Source organism: Lygodium microphyllum, chromosome 17, assembly GCF_053477565.2.
Source record: "Lygodium microphyllum isolate KBCC chromosome 17, Lygodium_microphyllum_v1.1.10, whole genome shotgun sequence".
Classification (NCBI taxonomy): Eukaryota; Viridiplantae; Streptophyta; class Polypodiopsida; order Schizaeales; family Lygodiaceae; genus Lygodium; species Lygodium microphyllum.
In genome coordinates, this window is record NC_141151.1 from 108742131 (window position 1) to 108766941 (window position 24811).

A 24811-nucleotide genomic window follows, 5' to 3' on the forward strand; every position below is an offset into this window, starting at 1 on the left:
ATCCTTAGGCAGGCGCAACAAAACATCCATAACCTCTTCCTCACAAATATCTGACTTCAAAGTAGTTTGTATATCGAGTGGAACCTGATGTCGGACCAGATCATAGAAGACTGAACGTGCATGCGTAACCTGGTCAGAAGGTGACTGAGAAGAATCAAGAAGCTCCAAAAAATAATTCCTGCACATATTAACAATAGTCTGAGGGTCCGTGACCATTTAACCTTCTGAATTCTGGAGTTTAGTCATATTTTCTCGAGCCGGAGAGGCATGCAGCGCGTGAAAGAACTTATGAGTTTGACAAGCACTATCCTGCAAATTCTCAGTCAACTTTTGTAATTTGGCCTGCTGATAAGATTTCAGCTGAAACTCTTTAATAAGATCAGCCAAACGCATTGCCAGTGACAGTAGAAATTCATCATCTGGAGTGTCTACCAGCAGAGAACGAACCAAAGCCAGTAAGTCCTCCGCTGCGTGTTGACGCCGCCGACAAAGAGAGGCATGGTGGATCCCATACTGCCGAGCTATCCGCTGCACATTAGAGAGCAATCGTTCAAAGGAAGCAGTGCCCTCAGAGGCGAAGTCCAATAAAAATCTATCAATCAATTGCTGCATATAGCCCCGAAAGAGCGAATGCTTCAAATAAGAGGAGTTGAAACGTAAAGGGAGTCTATCCAGCAGTTGCATAAAAGGTGCAATGGGTTGTGTTGCAAGTATCTCAAGCTGGAGAGGAAAATGGTCCGACAAGGCATATTGCTGCAAGACTGTCATTTCCAGCATCTCAAGAAGAAAATCATCATCCTGCATGATGTACATTCGGTCCAACCGCGACCATGTAGTGGCATACTGCGCCGAATGGAAAGTAAACCCTGTAGAAGAAGGGTGTAGCCAAGACCATAGATCTTGCTTAAGCACGGCAAGAGCAAACACATTTCACACCCGACTTTCCGGAGCGTCCATTACCGAATGCTCTGAAGTGGATTGTGAAGAATCAACACACATATTAAAATCTCCCATAAAAAAACCCCGTCTTCCAAGTGACAAGGAGGTCTTCAAGGTATTCCAAAGATCTCGGCGGGATGAAGGATCATTCGGAGCATATAGGCCTAGCAACCATAAGATTTCTCCTTTAAATAAAACTTCAACCACCACAAAGCGGCCATGTACATCATTTTTAATAAGAACCGGCTGATATTTCTCATGTACAATCATAAGCACACTAGAATAATGCCCGGCGGGTGCCCCTGCATAAAATAAGCGAAACCCATGGCAATCCACAACTTTTCCTGCTTCACCATGACTCTTGTGCTCTACCGCACACAAGACATCCCACTGATTGTCGTGCAATATAGTCCACATGGCATGTTGCTTAGGGTGAGAACAAATGCCTCGCACATTCCACGTGGCTATCTTCATGTGTATTCAAAAAGAAAATCAGGAGCGAGGCACCACTTGCCTCGATTTAACCTTTTCTGCTAGAATATCAAGGACACCCTCATCCAAAAAATCAACTAACACGGCAAAAGAGTTTTGACGGCCAGCTTTAGAGGTAGACGGAATATCCACTGTCTTGGGAATGGAACGGGGATAACGACGATCCCATGGCGTAATCACATTCCCTCAAGTATCAAAAGCCAACTTAGCAGGTGGGCCCTTTGGACCGTTGGTATACACTTTCCTAGCAGACTGATTACGGGGAGCAGAAGGAACCATGGTACGCGCAGTGTGCTTTGAAGACAACATTTCTTTCCTGCGCATATACGTGTGCATGGAATCTTGTGAAACATTAAGCCCAGTAGCTGCCAGGCCAGCATCAACCTTTTTACCTTTTTTGGGATGTGCCTCCACCTAGTCATTGCCACGGGAATCCAAACCCGAAGCAGGCTGTTTACCTTTATCCAGAACTTTATGTGGCTGGGGTGCAGCATCAAGCACCATGTCTTCCATCGGCAGCGCAACATGCTCATCATCTGAAGATGGTTTCTTCTCTAGGCATTCGGCCATAAAACACTGTCTCCTTCTCTCTTTTTTTTTTTTTCGTAAAAGGTAATTGTATTAATTACGAAAAAAATACAAGATTACTGGATTACAAGATACATGATGATACAAAGCCATCATGTGAAGAGGTTTTCTCTTTCTCTCTTTCTCTCTTTTTTCTGCTTACAAGATACACGAGGGCCCTAGGCCAACGTGTGGGGAAGCCCCGTAATAATGCATTGAAAAGGTTACACCAATCATGGCAACGAGCCAGAGACAATTGCCATATGCCACGGATGCAAATCCTCCCGAGGGAGCAAGTCGGAGTGTCGGATGATATCTAGCTGCCAATGCAAGAGCCCTTTAAGCCTGGCAATATGTCGCAGTACATTAGAGGCCGAATCAAAGAGAAAAGCATTGCGCATGGTCCAAATGTGCCAGCATCCCCAATATCTGAAAAAGTTAAATAAGATCTTCTCATGCAACTGTGGCGGTGCGGGATACTTCGGGCGCACAAAAACCCAGTCGAAAGGAGTTAGCGAGGACCCCACCACCGCGCGCCAAATGTGCGACAAGAGTGACCAGATATTCTTGGCGAGCGGGCAAGAGAGAAAACGATGTCGGGCCGATTCCGCCGGTGTGGTACAGAAGAAACAATTGCCATTCGAGATGCGACGCTTGGCAAGGGTCGAGGCCAGAGGAAGACCACCAATCATCACCCGCCAAAGAAAAACCTTGCATTTGAAAGGTGTCTTATTTAGCCAGCCCTCCATCAGCGTTTTCTGCCACCATGACAGCGATTTCCGCAGTCCCCAAACAGTATTAGCTTTCTCTCCCAGCCATTGGTGATCTTGAACAAGAAGATGATACACTTGATTAGTAGAGGCCTTTTCCAGACTCAGGCGGCCTGCAAGGTCCCAGTCCTGCCAAGGGCGATCCATAGTCAAGGTAGGAAAGGGTTGCCGACCCTGAAGCTCCGACGAAAGCTGCTCCCATAAATCACGGTATCCATGCGGGATCTTGAAGAGTCGCCGAGCAGTCTGAAACGATACGAGGACATTACGAGTGGCAAGGGTAGCATCTGCAACTGACGTCACACCTAAACGGGCCATGCGATTAAATCTTGGTCTGAGTTGATGTTTATCTTCCCATGAAAGGAGTCTTGATACTGCCAACAATTCCAGCTGAAAGGAGTTAGTCTGCAAGCGGTCCCCTACTGGGTGCCAACGGGCCTTTTGGAGCACCACTTTCCAAGAGGCGACCAAGTGCAGTAACAAAGAGGAAGAGGGACTGGAAACACGAGAGTCTGCATTAAGGACATGCCACCAGGGGGCCCGAAGCCGTGTGTTGCCATGGCGGAGCCCGCTGTCCTCAAGAAAATAACGGGCTATGATGGTCCATGGGTGATGATCCACACACATGGCACGAAAAAGGGACCAACGGAGAGCTAACATATGAGTGTGTGCATCCAAAATAGCTCCTCCACCCATGCGCTTAGGGGTACATGCGTGTGACCATGAAATCCAGGAAATGCCGGCCTGCAGTGAATCCTTCTTCCACAGCATGAAACGGATGGGATGAGTGAGGGCCTTCAAAGTAGTAGGCGTCCATGGCAACAGAGGCAGGAAATACGTTAGCATTGGAAGCATGATTGTCTGGGCCACTTTGAGGCGGACATGGAATGGCCACGCTTGCGACTTCCAATACATAAACTTCGCCGCCAGTTTTTGTGAAATCCACTCCAGCAGGTCTTTTGGCCGTACATCCACCCCCAATGGGTATCCAAGATGCCTGACGATGGAGCCACGGGAAACCACCTGACCTTGCCAGCCTAAGGACTGTAAATCAGGCTCCGTACAACTGAGAATGGCTGACTTAAGGGCATTGATGCGAAGCCCAGAGGCCTAACTAAAGAGCGTCCAAACATCTAATGCCCTTCGAATGTTGTCCCTGTCCGCCTGCAAAATCATAAAGGTGTCATCAGCCAAAGATTGGCTAACGAAGTGCTGACCCAACGGAAGAGACAGCCCGGCCAGCTGAGCAGAGGCTGCCATGGAGAATAACATCGAAAGGACCGGGTGAGTCGCCAGGGAAAAGAAGAGAGGGCTCAAAGGACAACCCTGTCTGACCGAGCGTGCAAGGACAAATGGCTCTGTAACTCCACCATTAAGCATAACTCTGGAGGAAGCCTCAGCACTAATGGTGTAGATCAATCGGGACATTCGGGTACCAAAGCCCATAGCCGACATGAGGTCTGCAATGAAAGACCAGTCCACATAATCAAACGCCTTTTCCAAGTCCAATTGGATCAATACCACTTCCTGACCGGAGTGCCGCGCATAGTCAATAGCCATTTTGCACATTTAAGATATTATGCAGAATGTTGCGGCCCTTAATGAAGCCATATTGGAGAGGATGCACAACAGCTGGAAGGTGCTTGTGAAGCCGATTCGCCAGCACTTTGGAGTAGATTTTGTACATGGAGCCCATCAAAGAGATTGGTCTCTAGTGTTGCAACTTTGACGGCGAAGGGACCTTTGGAATTAGTTTGATAAGGCCTTCTTTCCATGAGGAGGGCATGACCCCCGTTTCCCACACCTGCTGAAACATGGCCACCAATGGCTTCACCAACTGCATGGCCGAGGTGTGAAAGAATTCATTCGTGAGACCATCCCAGCCAGGACTTTTATCCTTCGGCAGGTGCAACAAAACGTCCATAACCTCTTTCTCGCAAATATCCGTCTCCAAAGTGGCTTGCATATCAACTGGAACCTGCTGGCGGACCAGATGATAGAAGACCGAGCGGGCATGCGTAACCTGGCTAGAAGGCGAGGAAGAGGAACCAAGAAGTTCCATAAAATAGTTTCTGCACATAGTGACAATGGTCTGCGGATCTGTGACCATGCGACCTTCTGAATCCTAGAGTCTGGCCATATTTTCGCAAGCCGGAGACGCATGCAAGGCGCGAAAGAACTTATGAGACTGGCAGGTGCTATCTTGCAATGTGTCCGTCAAGTTGTGCAGCTTGGCCTGTTGATAAGATTTCAACTGAAACACTTGAATAAGATGGGCCAACCGCCTCTCCAGAGACAGCAGAAAATCATCATCAGGGGAATCCAGAAGCAAGGAACGGACCAAAGCCAGTAAGTCTTGTGCTGCATGTCGACATCGGCGGCAAAGCGAGGCATGATGGATCCCATACTGGCGAGCAACCCGCTGCACATTAGAGAGCAGCCGTGCAAATGAAGGCAAGCCCTCAGAGGCGAAGTCCAATAAGAACCTCTCAATCAGCTGCTGCATATAGCCCTGGAAAATCGAATGCTTCAAATAAGAGGAGTTGAAACGTAAAGGGAGCCTATCCAGCAGTTGCACAAAAGGTGCAATAGAGTGTGCCCGCATCTCAAGCTGGAGGGGGAAATGGTCCGACAACGCATATTGCCGCAAGACCTTCATTTCCAACATCTGGGGAAGAAAATCATCCCCCTGCATGATATACATTCTGTCCAATCGCGACCAGGTAGTTGCATATTGTGCGGAATGAAAAGTAAATCCTGAAAAAGAAGGGTGAAGCCATGACCAAAGATCTTGCTTGAGTACGTGCAAAGCAAAGGAACTCCACACCCGGCTTTCCGGCGTATCCATTACCGAATGCCCTGAAGTGGACTGAGAAGAGTCAACACACATATTGAAATCTCCCATCAAAAACCCCCTTCGGCCGAGTGACATGGAGCCTTGCAAAGTGGACCAAAGATCCCGTTGGGATGCGGGATCATTCGGAGCATAGAGGCCCAATAGCCATAAAATCTCTCCTTCAAATAAGACTTCGATCACCAGAAAGCGGCCCTGCACATCATTTTTAACAAGGACAGGCTGATATTTCTCATGGACAATCATCAGCACTTCCGAATAGTGCGTAGCATGGGTCCCTGCATAAAACAGACGGAATCCATGACAATCCATCACTTTTCCTGCTTCACCGTGACTTTTATGCTCAACTGCACATAATACATCCCACTGGTTCTCATGCAAGACGGTCCACATGGCATGTTGCTTATGGCAAGAGCAAATGCCTCGCACATTCCACGTGGCTATCTTCATGTATCCTCAAAGAAGGAAGTCAGGAACGAGGCGCCTGCTGCCTCGATTTCACCTTTTCCGCGAGAGCATCCAGGATACACCCTCATCTAGAAAATCAGCCAATACTGCAAAAGAATTCTGGCGACCTGCTTTGGAGGTAGAAGGGAAATCCACTGCCTTGGGAGAGGGGCGGGGATAACGCCGATCCCAGGGTGTAATAACATTTCCTTTGGCATCGAACGCCAGCTTGGCAGGTGGGCCTTTGGGGCCATCGGTATAGGCTCTCCTTGGAGACTGATTACGGGGGGTAGACGGGGCCGTAGGACGCGCAGCCTGCTGTGAAGTGGCCATTTCTTTCCGGCGCGTATACGTGCGCACGGAATCCTGGGGCGTGGTAGGCCCATGATCCGCCAGGCCTGCATCCAACTTTTTACATTTTGTGGGACGTGCCTCAAACCAGTCAGTGCGACGGGAATCCACACTCAGGACCTGTTGTTTGCCTTTATCCATGACATGAGGAGACTGAAGGGCTTCCTGGGGCGTGGCATCAAGCAGCATGTCGTCCTTGGGCAGCACAACCTGCGCATCTTCCGAAGACGATTGCTTTTCAGGGCATTCGGCCATGAAATGCCCCAATTTACCACATGAAAAGCAGTGGCCCGTAAAGTTGCCCCATTTTAAGCGAAAATACAAAGGATGCATGCCCGAACAATTGAGGCGAAGCCACGTGGGCCTTTTCCTGGCCGTGTCCCATAGTATGCATAAACGGTTGCGGTTCATCGCCCTGAGGCTTGGGGGAACCAGCACTGTTTCCACAACTGCCATCGCATCCTTCAACATGGGCCAATAGACCGCCGGACAATTTTCCACCTCCACCCACACCGGGCATTCGCGTTGAAGCAGACGCTGGAAGTCGGCCATGGGGCGCCATGGCACAACATGGACCAGGCGGCGATCAAAGAATAGCGGCAACTTGGACAGGAGCTCAGCGCGATGCGTTTCCGATTTCAGCAGGACCTCATAAAAGCCGCGAGGTCCAAGGAAGATCTCCTCAACAGACTCCCCTTGCAATAGATGGTGCAACCACTGGCGAATATGCGAAAGCACTGGGATCCTGCCAGTGAAGAAAAGTATAACTGCATGGTCATAAAACACCGAGAAGGATCGCAAGACTGATTTGGGGTCCACCGTGGCGTCCAGCACATCATCCGTTCCCGCAACAGAAAAAGATTCGGTATTATGCTGGACATAATCGCCGAGCAGAGTATTGGCGAAGTCCAGCAAATGCTCCCAGTCAATTTCCTGCGAGTCCACAGGATCAGAGGCCACTTGCGCATAGGAGCGTTCCGGAGGACTCATTGGCTCATCAGGCGTATGCTTGGAGCGTTTGCCGGCAGGTGGCAGTTCAGAACTCGGCGGCAACTCCTCCGTGCATGGCACCATATCTTCCGGCTCATCTGCATCGGAATCAGGGCCAAGGGCTGCCACCGTCCGGTCAAGAAAATCCATATCCAGGCCAGCCATACTGCTGTGTTCACACTCGTCCTGGCAGAGGGCGAGCTAGGTTAGGTGAGGTCGATCCTGCGCAGGGACGGATTGCTGGTCCCCAGCTTCACGTAGGATTCAGTCGAGCCGGCGCTGCCCTGGGGAAAGGGGCCAGGCGGCGTGCAGGGCAGGACGGCGAAGAAATCACAGGGCAGGGCGGCGCAGCACGCGGGCGGGTGAAAGACGAAAGGCGCGCAGGGGGCCGACGAAGGGGGCGCAGGGGGAAGCGACAGGCGAGAGGTCAGGGCGGCGCCAAGCGCACAGGTCAGAGGGGCGGCGACAGGGCGGGGCACGCAGGGCCAGACGGACGCCCGACGGACGCAGGGGCAAACTGGCACGCAGGGCCCGACGGGCGCAGGGACTCGCAGGGTCAGACGGGCGCAGGCGGACGCAGAGGGCGGAACAGGACAGATCAGGCGACCTTCTGCAAGGCGACAGAACTAGGCGGCGCCAGCGCGATCGAGCTCCTTGCCATCGCCGTCGCGTCTCCGTCCTTCTCTCTCTCTCTCTCTCTCTCTCTCTCTCTCTCTCTCTGTTCACTCTCTCTCAGTCTATGTCCTACGCTTCCGCATTGCTGCACTTTGACAAATACAAGGGCTGGGAGAAAAGTCAATACTCATGCACTTAGAGTCACCTTGTAATATATTAATGTCTACATAAGGCCAATGTGGCCTATGAGACAAAATCCAGAGTACATCCATGTCTAATGTCATCCCATCAGTAAGGAAAAGATAACATTACAAATATGTGGGTGGTGTCAGATGGGAGAAAATCCAGAGCATCTTCTGTAGAGCTAAATGCTCTATCAGCCCAAGAGACATCATAACTGCAAGTGTAAAAACAATAGTCCCTGTCTGCAACAAAGGACGCGGACTCACTAGCAGTGGAAGGAGCTGCAGAAACAGACATCCCTGACTCCTTCTTCTTCTCTTTGGCGATGCGCTTCCTGCACTCAGTGATGTAGTGGCCAGGCTTCTTGCAGTAATGGCATTTTCCTTTCTTGGCTTGCGTGCCCCCCTGTTTCTGACTTGTCTGTGAAGTGTTACTACTACCAGAACTCTGCGAAGCATTTTTCCCTTGGCTGTTTTTACCCTTCTGCCTTGACATAAAAGCCTGCTCCGAGGCTATACCATCCACACCACTGTTCCGTCTAGTTTGCTCTTCCTCTAGAAGCAAACTGACAAGCTGAATGAAAGTGATGGGCTCTTTCGAAATCCTCATAGTGAGGTTCAAGGCAGTATGAAAAGCCAAGTAAGAGGGAGCCAGTGAATTCAATGTCGTAGAAATCAGCTGCGCATCTGAGTAGTACTCATCCACATTCATGAGTTGCTCCCGCAAGTCCTGAATTTTGTTGAGATGATCCTGCATAGAATCACCCTCATTCATCTTTAGAGTCTCTAGCTCTTTCTTCAAGAAAGAGATGCGAGTCTCATTCTTTCCTGCAAACATCTGCTCCAATATCAACCAAGCTTCTTGTGAAGAAGCTGCTGAACGAATATGAGGAATGATAGAACGCTGAACTGCCAATGCAATCAGCGACATAGCCTGTGCATCCCGTGTATCCCAAGTTTTCTGAGCTGCAGTTCTTGGGGGAAGTGGCTGAGCGGGGTGAGGTGGAGGGGGTTGAGGTTGCCCTCTTGCACGTCCTCCTGGAGGAGGAGTAGCGGGAGCCACAACTCCCGGTCGTGCTTCCTCTCCACTGACATAATCCCACAAATTTTTTGCCACTAATACATTCTTCATCATAAAAGACCAAAGGGAATAATTGTTCCCATCCAATCGGTCTTCCTTGGACACATAGGTGAATACATCTCCTCCCTGATTTGCCATTATTTCCCAAAAGGCAATAGAGCAATGTCAATGCAGTACGGGCTGGAAATCTGCAAATTTCCAGAAATTGCAGCAAACACAAGTCTGCAATTAATGTGCAAAGGGTACTCTGTCACAAAAAACTGTCACTGATGCACGCTTCCCAAGGTGCAATTAGTGCTCAGCAGCACTAAAACATCAAAAGCCCCAAAATTTTCTGCCCAAAATTTCTGTCACAAATGTCTGTTACAAAAGCCCCAAAATGTGCATTCAATGTGTCACAGACAGACACAGCACGTTTCCCAATGTGCAAACAGTGCAGTGCAACACTGTTATGAATAAATCCCCAAAATTTTGCCAAAATCTCTGTCAAAAACAGTCGGTCTGTGACTGTATCAGCAGTTTAAATGCATCTGTCCTCCAAATACACATAAGCCCCAAAATTTTCTGACCATTCAGTCAGAAATTTGCATGAAATTTACTTTTCCAGTAAATCTGTGCCAACCGCGTGTGAACCGCCGCTTCCAGAATTTTATTCTGGGCTGGAATAACAATAATTTTGAAAATTTTACCTGGGCGTGAAGCACGTCGCGAGCTGCTGACGTGACACAGGCAGGCGGGCAGGCGGGAGCAGGTCGTCAGACGGGCTGACCAGTCGCGATGGGCAGGCGGGCTGCACGTGGTCAAAAACGGCGAGCAGGACTGTCGAAGACTGCACTGTCGAACAGCGCGCGTGCTGACGTGACGTGTCGCTGGTCGCTGGAGCTGACGGCACAGTCTAGCTCAGCGCAGGGAGGCTGCGCAGGCAGACTGACAGGCGAAGGGGCACGCTGGGCAGACACAGGGCAGAGGACACGCTGGGCAGAGGTGGCAGCACGCAGGTACAGGTGGCGCGCTGGGCAGGGCGCGCTGTGCAGGACACGCACAGGTACAGGCGGCTGGGGCAGAACTGGCGGGGGCTGGCTGAACTGGAGTGGGCTGCAGACGCTGAGTTCAGAGCTGAGCTCTGATACCAAATGTCAGATGGGAGAGGATCGAGGTGCAGCTGAAGTGCAGTAGACAGTGTGAGAGTGAGAGACAGAGTTGAGCACGATACCCAATGCAATAGTACTGAATAGAGTGTAAGCAGAAAGTACAAATGATAACCCTTATACCTTAGAGTTATAAGGGGCTGTTCACACCCGAACACAGTAAGTGCCCGTAAGTGTGCACCACAGGCACATACTAAATAGTACACATAATCTGGGGGAAAAAACCTCTCCTACCGAGAGTAAAAAGTGCCCCAGTGTCCTAGTGATCACCCGCACACTCCCATATGAGCGTAGGCGTAAGTAAGGCGTGTGAGATTCCCAACAGGTGGCCTATGAAACAATACTGAAAATAACCATATGATGGGACTATACTAGGGTTGAACCATGTGTAGTGCTGTTCCATTGATAGAAAAGAAAAGGAAAGGAAAGGGGAACTAGATCTGATAGAACCATGTACAAAAGTGTGGTGGGGACTATGGGCTGTAGTGGCTGATCTCAAGATCTGCACATGATCTCAGCTATGATGCGGTCCCTAGCTGCTTCACTGATATGCCTGGTGGTGAGTTTGTGGTGTCTCATGATAATGGCTCTAATCCGATTGTGGTGTGGCCTCCTCGGACGTGGTTCTGGTAGACGGGGTCGTCGTGCTCGACGAAGGGAAATGGCTCTATTCAATGTGACTCCACGGTGTGGCCTATAAGGTGTCTGGCGGGGTGGCTCTGTCTCTGCTAGGCTGGTAGTGTCAGTAGGGTCAGCTCTGTAGAAGAAGTCTGTCGCTGCTCTCTGTGTGTGTCCCTCTGGGTGAGCTGACCTCCTATCTCGCAGTAGTGCAATTCGGCGCCTCTCGAGTTCTAGGAGGAAGAGACCTAGGCATTCTCTAGTCCTTGTACTCCATGACGTGGCGAAGGGGTCCAAATCTATCATGGAAGAGGTAGTGGTACCGTCCTTGTATGTCATAGTGTACTGCGCATCTGCATATGTAATGCTCCTCTGTCTTAGGCTCTTGACCGCAAAGCTGGCAATGAGAGATATGGAAAAAACAATACTAGGTCTCTTATGTTTTTGGGAGAAGAAATGAGAGTACTATAAGTTGAATTGATAATTTGTGGACCTTTACTAGTCTCACCTTGCTTCACAATGCTATTTGGTCACTGCATAAACACTTTTGAAGGATTAAACTTCACTCTTGTTGAGTGTATGGTGTCTTTGGTGTTGACTTTCCTACTTATCAAATTTTTGTATTAAAATAGTTGGATCATTTGTTTTGATTTAGGAAAGTATTCTGGTTGCAAGACATACAGAGCTAACAGCTGAGCTAAAAAAATACCAGGTACAGATCTTGGCTCTGTGTTGAAGGCCTAGCACTACAGAGTGTTGTTTGGAATCTTTTATTAAAACTTAGATTTTCTTGTCCAACATCAAATAATACAATTGAATCCTTTCTAATATCCTACATACTAATGAAACCAGAAGCTAACACTATTTCTTGATTGTATGATGAGTGTATAAGTTTAAAAATGAAAATTCAATTGTTATAGACTAAGAAGACATCTTTTTGAGATGGGAGAGGATACAGGGCAGTTTTGAGACTATGAGGAAGAGGAGAGATGCTTTTCTCAGGACTTGGGGTTTAGCACTTTCTTTCATTGTCAGCCACGTGGTTTGGCACTATAGACCTCCTGATTGGTCATTTACTCAGGCCTTGTGATAGACTTCCCCGTTTTTTAATATTTTTTGTTTTTGGAAGTCCCTTACAGAGCTATTTTTGTACTCTGACTTGGGATACTTTGTCTTGAGAGAATTTATTGTTAGAATCATGCTTTTCTCTAACAAAGAAAAAAGATCCATCTCTTTAAGATGCATGATATAGCTTCTGAATGGGTGCACCAAGAAATCTTATGGATTTTTGAAATCTCTGTTCAATGCTTAAGGGGCAGTAGAACTTTAAAACTGTAGAACAAATTTAACACTTTAAAAGAAATAGCAAACAGAAGAGAAGTGGAGCTAGAGTGCTCTTTGCAGAGTTGCACAGTTTCACCAAGACATCAAGACAGATTGGCCTAAAAACATTGCATGGTGACTAGGTGTGAAGAATTAGAGCCTTGGACTTAGAGTCCACTTTTCCCACTCTCCAAGCACTGACGCTAGGTACGTCTGAAGCCCCAATTTTGTCAACAAGTGTCTTAGCATCTTGCTGTGGGCTGCTCTTCTCCTCCCATCCTACTACCCGTACATATAAAACCAGCCCATCTCCTAGCCTCTTCTTCCAAGGTAGCATTCATTACTTCAGTCTTGTTCACTGATGTTCCCTTTTTTTTTTACTACAATCCATGGGCTGGCTTCTTCCATCTGCTTCTGTGTTGTTTTTGCAACTTCTGCCCACGAGTGAACCTCCCTTTCACATGCCTTCAAAGCCTCTTTCTCTTTTTGTAACTCTTCTTGCACGTTCATTTCTTTTTTCTTAAATGTATTCAATTCTTCCCCTAGTTCTAATATTTCAGATTTCTAGGCATCTACCACTTTCAGAATTTCAATTTTCAGCGTGTGCATTTTGGACAGCATTTGTGTCTGTAAGTCATTCTTAATCTTTATCTGCATGTCTTGCATTTCTGCCCTCTGATTTACTATCAGTTCGGCGTTGACCTGCTCTCGTATTTCTTTCTCTAATTCTTGTCTCATAATTTGTAGTTCAGAGCCAATCATGAGATGAATTTCTTCGTATTTCTTTTCATTCATGGTGCGTGAGGTCTTTCCATGCCTGTCAGATACTGGGGAGACGGTCCAATCACGGACCCTACGGCCATACGTCTTGTACCGTGTGTTCTTAGAAGGGGTGTTGAACATTGCTTCCATGGATGTTTGTGTTAGTTCTTGATCAGATTCATCTCTCAAATATTCATTTTCCATGGTTTGATGCTTGCATTTGTCTACATTATCCATCTCTCACACACTGTGTGCAAAGCCACTCAGCTTGTACTTTGTACTGTCAAATCAGAGCAATTTCTGTGATTCCTGCAAATTTCTAGGGTTTCCCTAGCCCCTTACTAAATTTTTGCAAGCCCAATAATCTTTTACGAGCCCAAATGCCTTCACACTGTTTACAGTCATTGAAAAAATACAAATTGCAGCCCCAATTAGTGCATTATTGCATACTCCAGGACATGATCAAAATCAAAGTCAATGCATCATTGCCTAGTCCATAAGCTAGTGCATCAATACATTCACCCAAGTCTGCATTCATGTCATTATGAGTACATTCATGTCATATCAATCTGATTATGTCTGCAATCTCAATACATTGGCATTTGGGTCTATGTCAGTACATTATTGCGTACAGTACGCCTGCATCAATGCATTCAGTACATCTCTGCATCACTATAGTACTAATGATAGGTCTGTCTCACACCAGGTACATTCTTGCTCATGACAGGTCTGCCTCACCCTAGAGAGGTGTCTCTTGGAGGATGGACCTAACAGTCCTGTCACTCACGATAGACACGTCCGTCGCGCCAGGCACACGTCATATCAAGTCAGCATCACACGTTACGCGAGACACATGTCCGTCATGTCAGCATCACACTTCATGCCAACGTCACACAGCAGTCGTCACACCCGTTAGAGAGGGAGAGAGAGAGAGAGAGAGAGTTTCGTAATTAATACAATTACCTTTTACGAAAAAAAGAAAGAAAGAGAGAGAGAGAGAGAGCACAAGACAATGAACAAGAGTGGGTAGTATTTCGACACTCAAAAGATGCAAGTGCTTGAATGGTAGAATGAAAGTACAATAGATCTTAAGTAAGTTAGACCTATCCCTAACTCAACTAGAGTTAATTTAACTCTAGAACTAACTCTAGAAGTTGTTGGGAATAAAGGCCCTTGTGCCTTTAAACGTTCTCGGGTGTGAAGACACCCTTAGCACTTGTACTTACACATATATATCTATCTAAAAACCTAAAGGTACACACTCGTCATTGTACCTAAAATTGTGCACACTCTCTGCCTTACTCTCTCCCACTCTCTCTATCTCTTCGTGCCTAAGGAACTCCTAGTGTCTTGATCTTTGTGCCTAACATGTCACTACAAACTGGTATCAGAGCTGCGGTTGAGGCGTTCCAACTTCTCGCAGTTCGAGCAGGAGCTGACAAGCAGGCGTGTAGCTCGTGAGGTCGTTTTCTAACCTGACAACTAGGTGTGAGGCAATTAGTCGTCAGGCATTTGACATGTTGCCAGTCGGATAGGCAACTGGCGGGAGCTGTAGCCGTGGCATCCGGTGGCACTTTCTCTTCAACGGGACTAGATGGCGCCTGACGGATGACGCCTGTAAAGCAGTCGACGAACGAGCTGCACGATGTAATAGGGTGCCAATCTGCATATGCACTGACGAGCTCAATAGCTGGCGAGCTGCACAAGCGACGGCACTGGTGGCAGCCTCCACACACGACAGGCCACTGGCGAGGCTGTTGACACGCGATGGGACAGCAGATACCAGGCGGCGACCTGCACGGCAGGTCCGTTGACCCGTTGTTCAACTTTGTTTTTTCCTTCAAAATTCTTTTTTTTTTAAAGTTCCCCTACCGAGGGTTTATGCATGGAGGCACAACACAAATTTTCGTGCAATTCAAGTCCAAAAACTTGGGGCTTTTCCCGAATTTGGGGATCTTAACGCAGAACTAGACAATCTAACTCAGAAATTGCAAAGTCAGTGCACATTTGCCCAGGAATTTTGAGGTGTTTTCACATTTTAGTGAAATCCTTTCAATTTCATTGAAATTAGTGCACGCAGGACTTGGAAAATTTGGGGATTTGTCCAAATTTGGTGTGAGCAAGATGCAATAGTGATATCTGTCTCAAAAATTGTGGGAATTTTGTGACATCTTGCCTCCGACATTTGGGGCTTTTCATGTACATGCACAAATTGGGCATAAATTTATCCAATTTCTCGACATTGATGCACATTAAACCCCGTGCAATTTGGGGCTTTTGTAGTTTGGGCAAAATTTGTGCACCATTTGGTCATTTTATGTACATGCAAGTTCAATTCTATGCAATTTGGACATCAACACTTGGTAAAATTTGGGGGTATTGCTGAAATTGCTCTATTTTGGCAAAATTGGCTTATTCTATGCATGATAGAGAAAATGGAGATGTGCGGTTGATGCTTTGAGCACAAAAATTTTGGGCCTTTTGACCGTGCATGTCAAATTTTATGCCTGTAGGTACATGTACAATAGAAATTGCAGCTAAAATTTGGGATTTCTCATGTAATGTGATGCATATGCCCTTGGAATAGCTGTAATCAGTTGTGGAATGCTGTAGCAGGTGGTTTGGTGCTTGTGAAAATTTAATTACAGATCTGAAATCTGTGCTTCTACATGGTCATTTATTGCTGGTTGGTACTTGTTTGTACCTTGGTTACTTGTGATGACAGTTTGGGCTTGCATTTGCTGATTTTTTTGTCACATTTGGGCTGAAAATCATGGCTGGCAGTAGTGACAGTAGTAATCTCATGCACATAAAGAAGCTTGAAGGAGCACATAACTTTGTAGTTTGGCAAAAACAGTGCTACAATATCCTGTTTCAAAAGAAAGCAGGCAAAGCCAATTAAAACCAAAGGGGCAAAGCCCGCGGACATGGAACAAGAAGATTGGGACGAGTTAAATTAGCTTGCATGCTCAACCATCGAGCTATTGATTTCTGATGCCTTGTTGTTTGACATTGAAGGTTTGGATTCTGCATATGCTATATGGACTCGGTTGGAAGAACTACATGCATAGAAGAGTGCCGCAAGCAAAGTGTATTGGCTAAAAAAGCTTACGGATTTGCGTATGAAAGAGGGTAGAGGAATGTCTATTCACTTGAGTGAGTTTAACTCTATTTTCAGCTAGCTGGTTGCCTTGAAGTTCTTGATTGATGAAGAATTTAAGACTACGTTCTTGCCTTGCACTCTACTAGAGAGTTGGGATACATTCAGAACTGCTATGAGTAACTCTAATGTGATCCTTTTGTATGCTGATGTAGAGAGTGCTCTATCCATGGAAGAAATGAATTGGCAGAACAATGCATCTAGTAAGTCTTCTAGTGCTTTGCATACTAGGGGCAGATCATAGCAGAAATGCAAATCTGATAGCAAGGAACGTAGTAAATCACGTGGCAAAGATGTTGAATACCACCATTGTGATAAGAAGGGTCACTTTAAACGCGATTGCTACAAATGGAAGAAAGAGAAAGGAAAGGGCAAGAATATAGATGATAGCAAGGAAGAGAAGAAAGAAGGTCAACCTAATAAAAGCAGTGTCAAAATTGAAGAGGTGAATGTAGTCACTCATGATAGTGAGGACAGTGGGAATGATGTACTTTTGGTCTCTTCACACTTTGGTGCACATGCTTTACTTGCAGATACAGATGAGGACATGCATACTCGGATTCTTGATTCAAGTGCTTCCTTTCATGTCACCCCTTATCGTGAGTGGTTCTCTCTCTATGCAAGGGGTCGACATGGTGTTGTCCATCTTGGGGACAACTATGCATGCGACATTGCAGGTATTGACAATGTGCAGTTACAGTTTTAGCATGGCTTTGTCTTCACACTTTAGCATGTATGGCATGTACCTTAGCTGAAGAAGAGCTTGATTAGCATAGGGCAGCTAGATGATGATGGTTTTCATACCACCTTTTGTGATGGAAAATGGAAGATCTATAAGGAATCTAGAGTGATTGCCAGAGGTTGTAAAAGTGATACTTTGTATCCTTTCTATGTATCTAGTGTGTGAGTGATCATGTTGTTTCCGTGAGTGAGCAGCCAAGCGTTTCTTAGTGGCATGGCCGGTTGGGACACATGAGTCAAACAGGAATGAAAGTGCTTTCTCGTTTGGTTTACTTGCCTTGTCTTCGTTATGCCGATTTTGAGCATTGTGATCATTGTATTTATGGTAAACATGCACAAACATCTCACAAAAAGTCTCTTTCTTTGAAATCTTCTCCTCTAGAGTTAGTACATTTAGATGTATGTCAGATGCCAGGATTATCTTTAGGGGAAAAGAAATATTTTGTCACTTTTATCGATGATGCTACACGAAAGATATGGGTTTATCCTATTCGTAGCAAAGATGAAGTGCTTGACAAGTTCAGAAAATTCTTAGCATTGGTCAAACTGATAAGACATTCAAGTGTCTTCACTCTGATAATGGTGGGGAATGTGTCCAAGGCCTTTCAGGCATTTTGTGACAACAAAGGGGTAAAGAGGAAGCTGACTGCCCCTCATAATCCACCCCAAAATGGATTTGCAGAGCGTATGAATCGGACCATACAGGATAAGGTCCGTACGATGTTGTCTCATGTTGCTTTACTCCCTGATTTTTGGGCAGAGGCTGCTATGACAGCCATATACTTAATTAATTGGTCACCAAACAGGTCTTTGGGGGGGAGGGGAGTTCCCCAAGAAGTGTGGTCGGCAAGCCACCTTCATATGCTCATTTGAAAGTATTTGGCTGCGAGGCTTTTGTACACATTCGTAAAGAAAAACGTAGCAAACTTAAGCCAAAGTCTTGTAAATGCATTTTTCTAGGATATGGTGACGAGGATGAAATGGGGTATAGACTGTGGGATCCTGAGAAAAGGAAAGTAGTACACAACAATGATGTTATTTTCCAGGAAGATTGCATGCATAAACAACCTGAAAAGACCAAGAGGTGCGTAGGGTTGTATTCCGGGAAGAAATACCTTTTGGGTAGCAAAATGTGCCCGCTGTACAACAGCATAAACCTGCTATAAATGAACCTATAAATGCAAAAAATAATGCTAGAAATGATCAGCCAACTATTGCCCATGATAATGAGCCACTATATGTGCAGGAACAACCATGGCAACAAACTGTTAATACTGATTTGCAAACTGAAATGCCAGGATAGTAAGTTGAAAATGCCCAACAACCAGCAAACAATGATCATTGGGTTAGGAGATCGTCTAGGGCTACTAGACAACCTGATAGATTCAATCCTGGTGTAAATAATGTGGTTGATTATGTCATGTTGACAGACTGTGGTAAACCGTCTTGCTTCAAGGAAGTAATGGACAGACAGGACAGCAAGAAATGGTATAAAGCCATGTTGTTAGAGATGGAATCTCTTGAGAAAAATGGTACTTGGGACTTGGTGTAGTTGCCTAAAGAGCAAAAAACACTTCTATGCAAATGGGTTTACAAGATGGTCACTTCTGGTTCCTCACCAAAGTACAAAGCAAGATTGGTTGCGAAGGGGTACAAGCAGGAACATGGAATTGACTTTGATGAGATTTTCTCTCTTGTAGTCAAGACAACTACCATGAGAACCATTTTGGGCATGGTTGTAGCTGAAGATATGGAGCTCATACAGATGGATTTAAAGATTGCATTCTTACATGGTGATCTGCATGAAGACATATATATGCAGTATCCTGAAGGGTTTGTTGAAAAAGGGAAAGAAAAGATGGTATGTAAACGCAAAAGAAGTTTGTATGGGCTGAAACAAGCACCAAAAGAATGGTATCATAAAACGCTTGAACAATAAGCGATTCGTGGGTCTTGGTAGTTGAGTTGGAGCTCGCCTCTACAATGACACTTTTTTATGATTGCTTGGTAATTGTAAACACTTTGAATGCCTAATTATTAAGTTGTTTAGTGCAATCAAGAAACCCATTATTACCCTCACATACATACTTAAGAAAATTTATAATTCTTGAGAAAGTTAGATGTTTATTGGTTAGGAGATCAATTGGATAGATTCCTTCCATCAACCCACAAATCCATGTGCTTCAATCCCATCTACTTGTAATTGTTTAGAACTTGAGGGTTGTCACTAGTATGTTGGGTCCTTTTAAACAATGGGACATATTCAACCTCTATCGTAATATGCAACTCCTTTCATGTACTCATTTTACTTATTGCTTGTGCTCCAGTTGTGTAGGTATATGCATTGATTACATAGAGATGCTAATGAGAATATGAGGTTTAGTATCTAGAGAGTTAGATTGGAGATGAGCTAAATGACATGCTTATGTATTAATAGGAATAGGGCTATTGAGTTTACAATGATTAACTAAAGAGACATAGGTAGAGACATTGAGATAGATTCATAGAGACATTAATGGAAATAGTTGCTTTGATGTCTGTATGGAGATAGGTTGGAGGAGATGCATAGAGATATTAAATGAAATGGAAAGCTAGGCTTAGTTTTCTCAAGAGATAGAGTAGAGATGCATATAGAAGCACACAAAGGTATCAAGGGGAAGGAGGTAGCTTAGTGTAGTGAGAAAGGATAGATAGAAAAATATAGATAGATTACATATAGTGGTTATGGATGAGTGATTATGAGCGAGTGAGACGTAAATAGTTATCTATATTAATGAAGGTTGCATAATCATAGAGAAGATGCTAGAGTAGATCTATGAGAGAGTAAAGATAGACAAATATAGATAGATCACATATAGTGGTTATGGATGAGTGATTATGAGAGCAAGAGAGACATAAATAGTTATCTATATTAATGAAGGTTGCGTAATCATAGAGAAGAGGCTAGAGTAGATCTATGAGAGAGTAAAAATGGGGAAAAATGGCTCAAAAAGTAGGGGTATCCAAGAGTTCTTGTATTTTAGAAAATTTAAATCTACATTTTTAAAAAAAACCAAAAAATAGTAAAATTGACCAATAGGTTTGTTTTTTGACCAAAAGTTATGATATAAAAAATTCCCAAAATATCTTTGAAAACTTTTAAAATTTTATTTTTCTTATTTTTAATTGAAATATCAATTATTTTATATTTACTAATCATCTTGCATTGAAAACCAAGCACCACACTCCTATAACTAACTCCATTTTGAATATAAAATATGGTTGAAAAAGGGGTTCTTGAATGAGGAGAGTGAAAGAATATGAGCTGATCCTTTGTGGATAATATAAAAAAGGCAAATCAAGCTTGCAAAAGTGGAGAGAGAAGAGGATTATTTTACTATTCTTCTCTTCTCTTTCCTTCTTTTAAGGAGGAGAGAGGGGAACTAAAATGCCTATTTTTTAGTTCTTTTTTTCCTAATGCTCTGTGTGTGTGTGTGTGTGTCTCTCTCTCTCTCTCTCTCTCTCTCTCTCTCTCTCTCTCTCTCTCAATCTACTAAGAAGGCAACAGATGGCAGCTTGATTATCTTGGTTTTGTATGTTGATGACATGTTGATTGTTGGCAGGGATACTCATGCCTTGGATTCACTGAAGCAAAGTCTTCATGGCAACTTTGACATGAAGGATCTTGGTGATGCAAATCACATTCTTGGTATGCGAATACTCAGAGATAGGTCAAAAGGATTGCTCTATCTATCTTTGCAGGAGTATATCTCCAAAGTTTTGCAGTGTTTCAATATGGAGGGGGGGGGAAACAATTGGGGTTCCATTGCTTGCATATGTGAAACTCAGTGCAGAGGACAACCCTACATCTGATGATGAGAAGGCAGAAATGTCCAAGATACCATATGCTTCAGCTATTGGCAGTTTGATGTATGCTATGGTTGGTTAGCAGATACGTGGCAAACCTTGGCAAGAAGCATTGGGATGCAATGAAAGGTATTATGGGATACCTCAAAGGCACAAAGGAGTTGTGCATCTGCTTTGGAAAGAAAAAGGCATTTGTTGGCGGCTTTATGCATGCAGACTATTCTGGTCATGCGGATTGCAGAAAGTCCTCTTCTGGATATGTGTTTACTTTTACAGGAGGAGCAGTCTCTTGGATCTCCAGGCTACAAAAGTGTGTTGCATTGTCTACTACAGAGGCAGAGTATGTGGCTGTCATTGAGGCATGCAAGGAGGCTTTATGGCTTTCACGTTTGGTGGGAGAGCTTGGCATCACAGAGTTACCTGTTCTTCATTGTGATAGTCAAAGTGCTATCATGCTAGCACGGAATCCCGTCTTTCATGCAAAGACAAAGCACATACAGGTGAAGTACCACTTCATTGGAGATGTACTTGACAGTAAGAACATTGAGCTTGTCAAAGTGCATACAGATGATAATCCTACAGACCTTCTCATGAAGGGTCTTCTAGCAGAGGGGTTTGCTCATTGCCGATAGATGATGGGAGTTGGATAGATATATGTATTTCAGCTTTGTATATACCTAGACTTAGTTGATTCTTTTCTCCTCTTAAGGCACATTGCCTTTAGGTTGGAGGTTGTTGGGAATAAAGGCCCTCATGCCTTTAAATGTGCTCGGGTGTAAACACATCCTTAGCACTTGTACTTACATATATATATCTATCTAAAAACCTAAAGGTACACACTCGTCATTGTATCTAAAATTGTGCACACTCTGCTTTGCTGCCTCCCACTCTCTCTGTCTCTTCGTCCAACTGTCTCGATCTTCGTGCCTAACCCATCACTACAAAAGTAGTGACACAACTTGTTAATGTAGTTTCGTTCACAATTCAAACCAAATAATCAAAAACATTGGGCATTGCCCATAGAATTGGAAATTTCTACCATTCCCCTACAGTGCCAATGTGGTAGAAGTATAGGAAGAGCAATCACTGAAAGTTAGCAACCTCATGGACTTTTGAAAAGCCTCAAACTTCTCATGAGGAAGTGCTTTGGTCAAATGTCTGCAACATTCTTTTGTGTAGGGACATACATCAAATTGATCTCTCGTGCATAGCATCTCTTTGTGACATAATGGTAGTGTACCTCAATGTGTTTCGTGTGAGCATGAAACACAGGATTCTGTGCCATTGCAGTAGCACTTTGACTGTCAAAAGAATGGGTGTAGGATCCTCCAAAAAATTATGTAGATTAGCCAACAATCTACATAGCCATACACATTCCACTGCTATGGTGAAGGCTACCCTGTACTGATCCTCACAAGATGAAGTAGCCATTGTAGGCTATTTCTTGCTTAGTCATGAAATGCATGAACGGCCCAAAAAGAAAGTGTCCACTAGTAGGCTGCCTAGTGTCTGCTTCACTAGCCCAATTTGAATCGCTGTAAATAAGACAACTAATAGCTTAGCTATAAATTGCAACATCAGACATCTCTTCACCACCATGCATAGACATGACTCCATAGGAGTGCACATAGGCTTGCCATCTTGCATATTAAATCTATGTAATAGCTTATCCACATAATATGACATGATGATACCATGCTGATTTTGGGTAAACTAAATCCCCAAATAATAGTGTAGACAGCCCATATCTGACATAACAAATGCATGTTTTAATTCAGCTTTAAAATCCATAAAATTTTCCTCTATAGATCTAGTGATGTACTTTCCAAGCATAATGTGCAACCATCACAATCACACATCTCATTGTACTCATACAGGTGTAGGAGCAAAATTTTCCTCATAATCTATGCCATTCTTCTATGCATAGCCTTTTGTTACCAACCATGCCTTGTACTTGTCAATTGTACCATTAGCTTTATGTTTGAGTTTGAAAACTTAGTGCCAATGGCCTTCTTGCTAAGTGGTAGATCCACAAGATCCCATGTAGAGTTAGTGGCAATGGAGTCTAACTCCTTTTGCGTAGCCTGCATCCAATGTACATCTTGCTGAGCTTCGTCCAAGGAAGTAGGCTCATCATCATCCACCAGTGAGGTCATAAACACATGCTCATCACAATCATCTAATTCCATTATATCAGCCAAATGTGCCCCCCTTGCATCATGTGCTGCATGCCTGGCAACCATTTTAGTGCACTGAGGTAATGGGGCATCCATTTTACTCTCCTAGAGAATTTGCAACGGCCATCTCAGGGCTGTTTTTGCTGCATTTACAGCAGCCATTTTAGGCTGAACTATTGCCTCCACTATATGTGGCAAACCCTCATTAATGCCCTGCTGTTCCGTAGCATATGGAGCAGTAACAACTTGCTGTAATAGGTCTATTCTGCCATTTACAGCAAGCATAGACTCCAAAGAAAGTGGTAAAAGGCCTTCAAAAACATCGCCAATGTCATGTGTGGTTGGCATTTGAAATTGGTCTTTGAGAAAATGCTGCATTTTCAGCAAATATGACAACCCTACTAACAAACACCTTCTTCATATGTAGGTCATATATGTGATAGCCTTTGCTTTCCAAATTGTAGCCAATAAAAACGCATTTCACAGCCTTATTATCAAGCTTCCCACGAAGCTCTTTTGGTACATATGCGTAGGCCATGCAACCAAACACCCGAAAGTAGTTAACTTTGGGTTTCTTTCCATGCCAAGCCTCAAATGGAGTGACCGTCTTCAAAGCTTTTGTAGGTGCCCTCTTCAATATATGATTGGCACACTGAAGCCCTTCTAACCAAAATTTATGTAGCAATCCCTTGCTTTTTAACATACAACAAGTCATTTCCATGAGAGTGTGATTCTTCCTTTTAGCAACTTCATTTTGTTGGATAGTCATTCTAACAGTGGCGTGATGCGTAATGCCATGATCCAACAAATATGTCTCAAATGCACAAGACATGTACTCCCCCCCCTATTTGTGTGAAGTATCTGCACTTTTAAACTAGTTTCATTCTCAAACTTTGCGACAAGATGTTTAAAATGCATGAATATATCAAACTTAACTTTCAATCCATACACCCATGTATACCTCGAGTAGTCATCAATAAATGTAACAAAATAGAGGTGACCCCCAAGTTCATGTGTCCTCATGGGACCACAAACATCAGAGTGAATAAGCTACATTTTTCAGATAGCATGCACTGCACCATCCTTTTTAAAGACAATCCTATGTATCTTGCCCAAAATACATCCCTTGCATGCATGAGGAGGTGAAGTCTCCACTAGAGGCAATGCATCTAGCATATGATATCTCTAAAGGGTCATCAAACTCCCAAAGCTCATATGTCCATAGTGGGCATGCCAAAGCTCCGCATTCTGCATAGCGGGCGTAAGACTAATGACTACTAGAGTATCATGAGATTGTTGGTCATAAGTGTCTAACAAGAATAAACCCTTGTACGAGGTGCTTGACAATGTGAGTGCGTAGTCTATCTCTCTAACTTTGACAATACATTTGTCATCCTCAAAGATGACCTGAAAGCTATGCTTATTGAAGGTAGAAATAGATAAGAAGTTCTTTGTAATGCTAGATACAAATAATACATCTAGAAACATGAAGTTTGAACCATCTATAGCAGTAACAATGATTGCCCTAATGCCACAAACATCATAACTGCTGTTGTTTATACATGTGAGATGCTTCCTAGCAAGGGATGAATGCAAAGAAGTAGATGTACTTCTTGGAAGTGATGTTCTTTGAAGCATCATTGTCAAAATACCATATTTGCTGTGTTTTAGTAGCATTAAATGCTGAATTAGCCATAAAAGAATCATAATTGCATGTGAGAAATGCATAATCCTTCTCTATCAAGTTG

The 24811-nt window shown here is 44.5% G+C and overlaps 1 protein-coding gene across 8 annotated transcripts in view; it reads left to right on the forward strand.

The window, feature by feature from the left end:
- The window catches only part of LOC148022246 (dynein regulatory complex protein 10-like), a 165266-nt gene that overhangs the window by 103041 nt on the left and 37414 nt on the right, over positions 1 to 24811 (forward strand). For 7 of the 8 annotated variants that reach the window (XR_015694473.1, XM_087697880.1, XM_087697885.1 and 4 more), the window contains one exon: positions 11710 to 11766. The exons of the other annotated variant lie outside the window; for it this stretch is intronic. Coding sequence is in view for 6 of the 7 variants with exons in the window: in XM_087697880.1 (XP_087554006.1) it covers positions 11710 to 11766 (57 nt within the window). In the remaining variant the exon portion in view is untranslated. The remainder of the gene's footprint in view (positions 1 to 11709; positions 11767 to 24811) is intronic. 8 annotated transcript variants of the gene reach the window in all.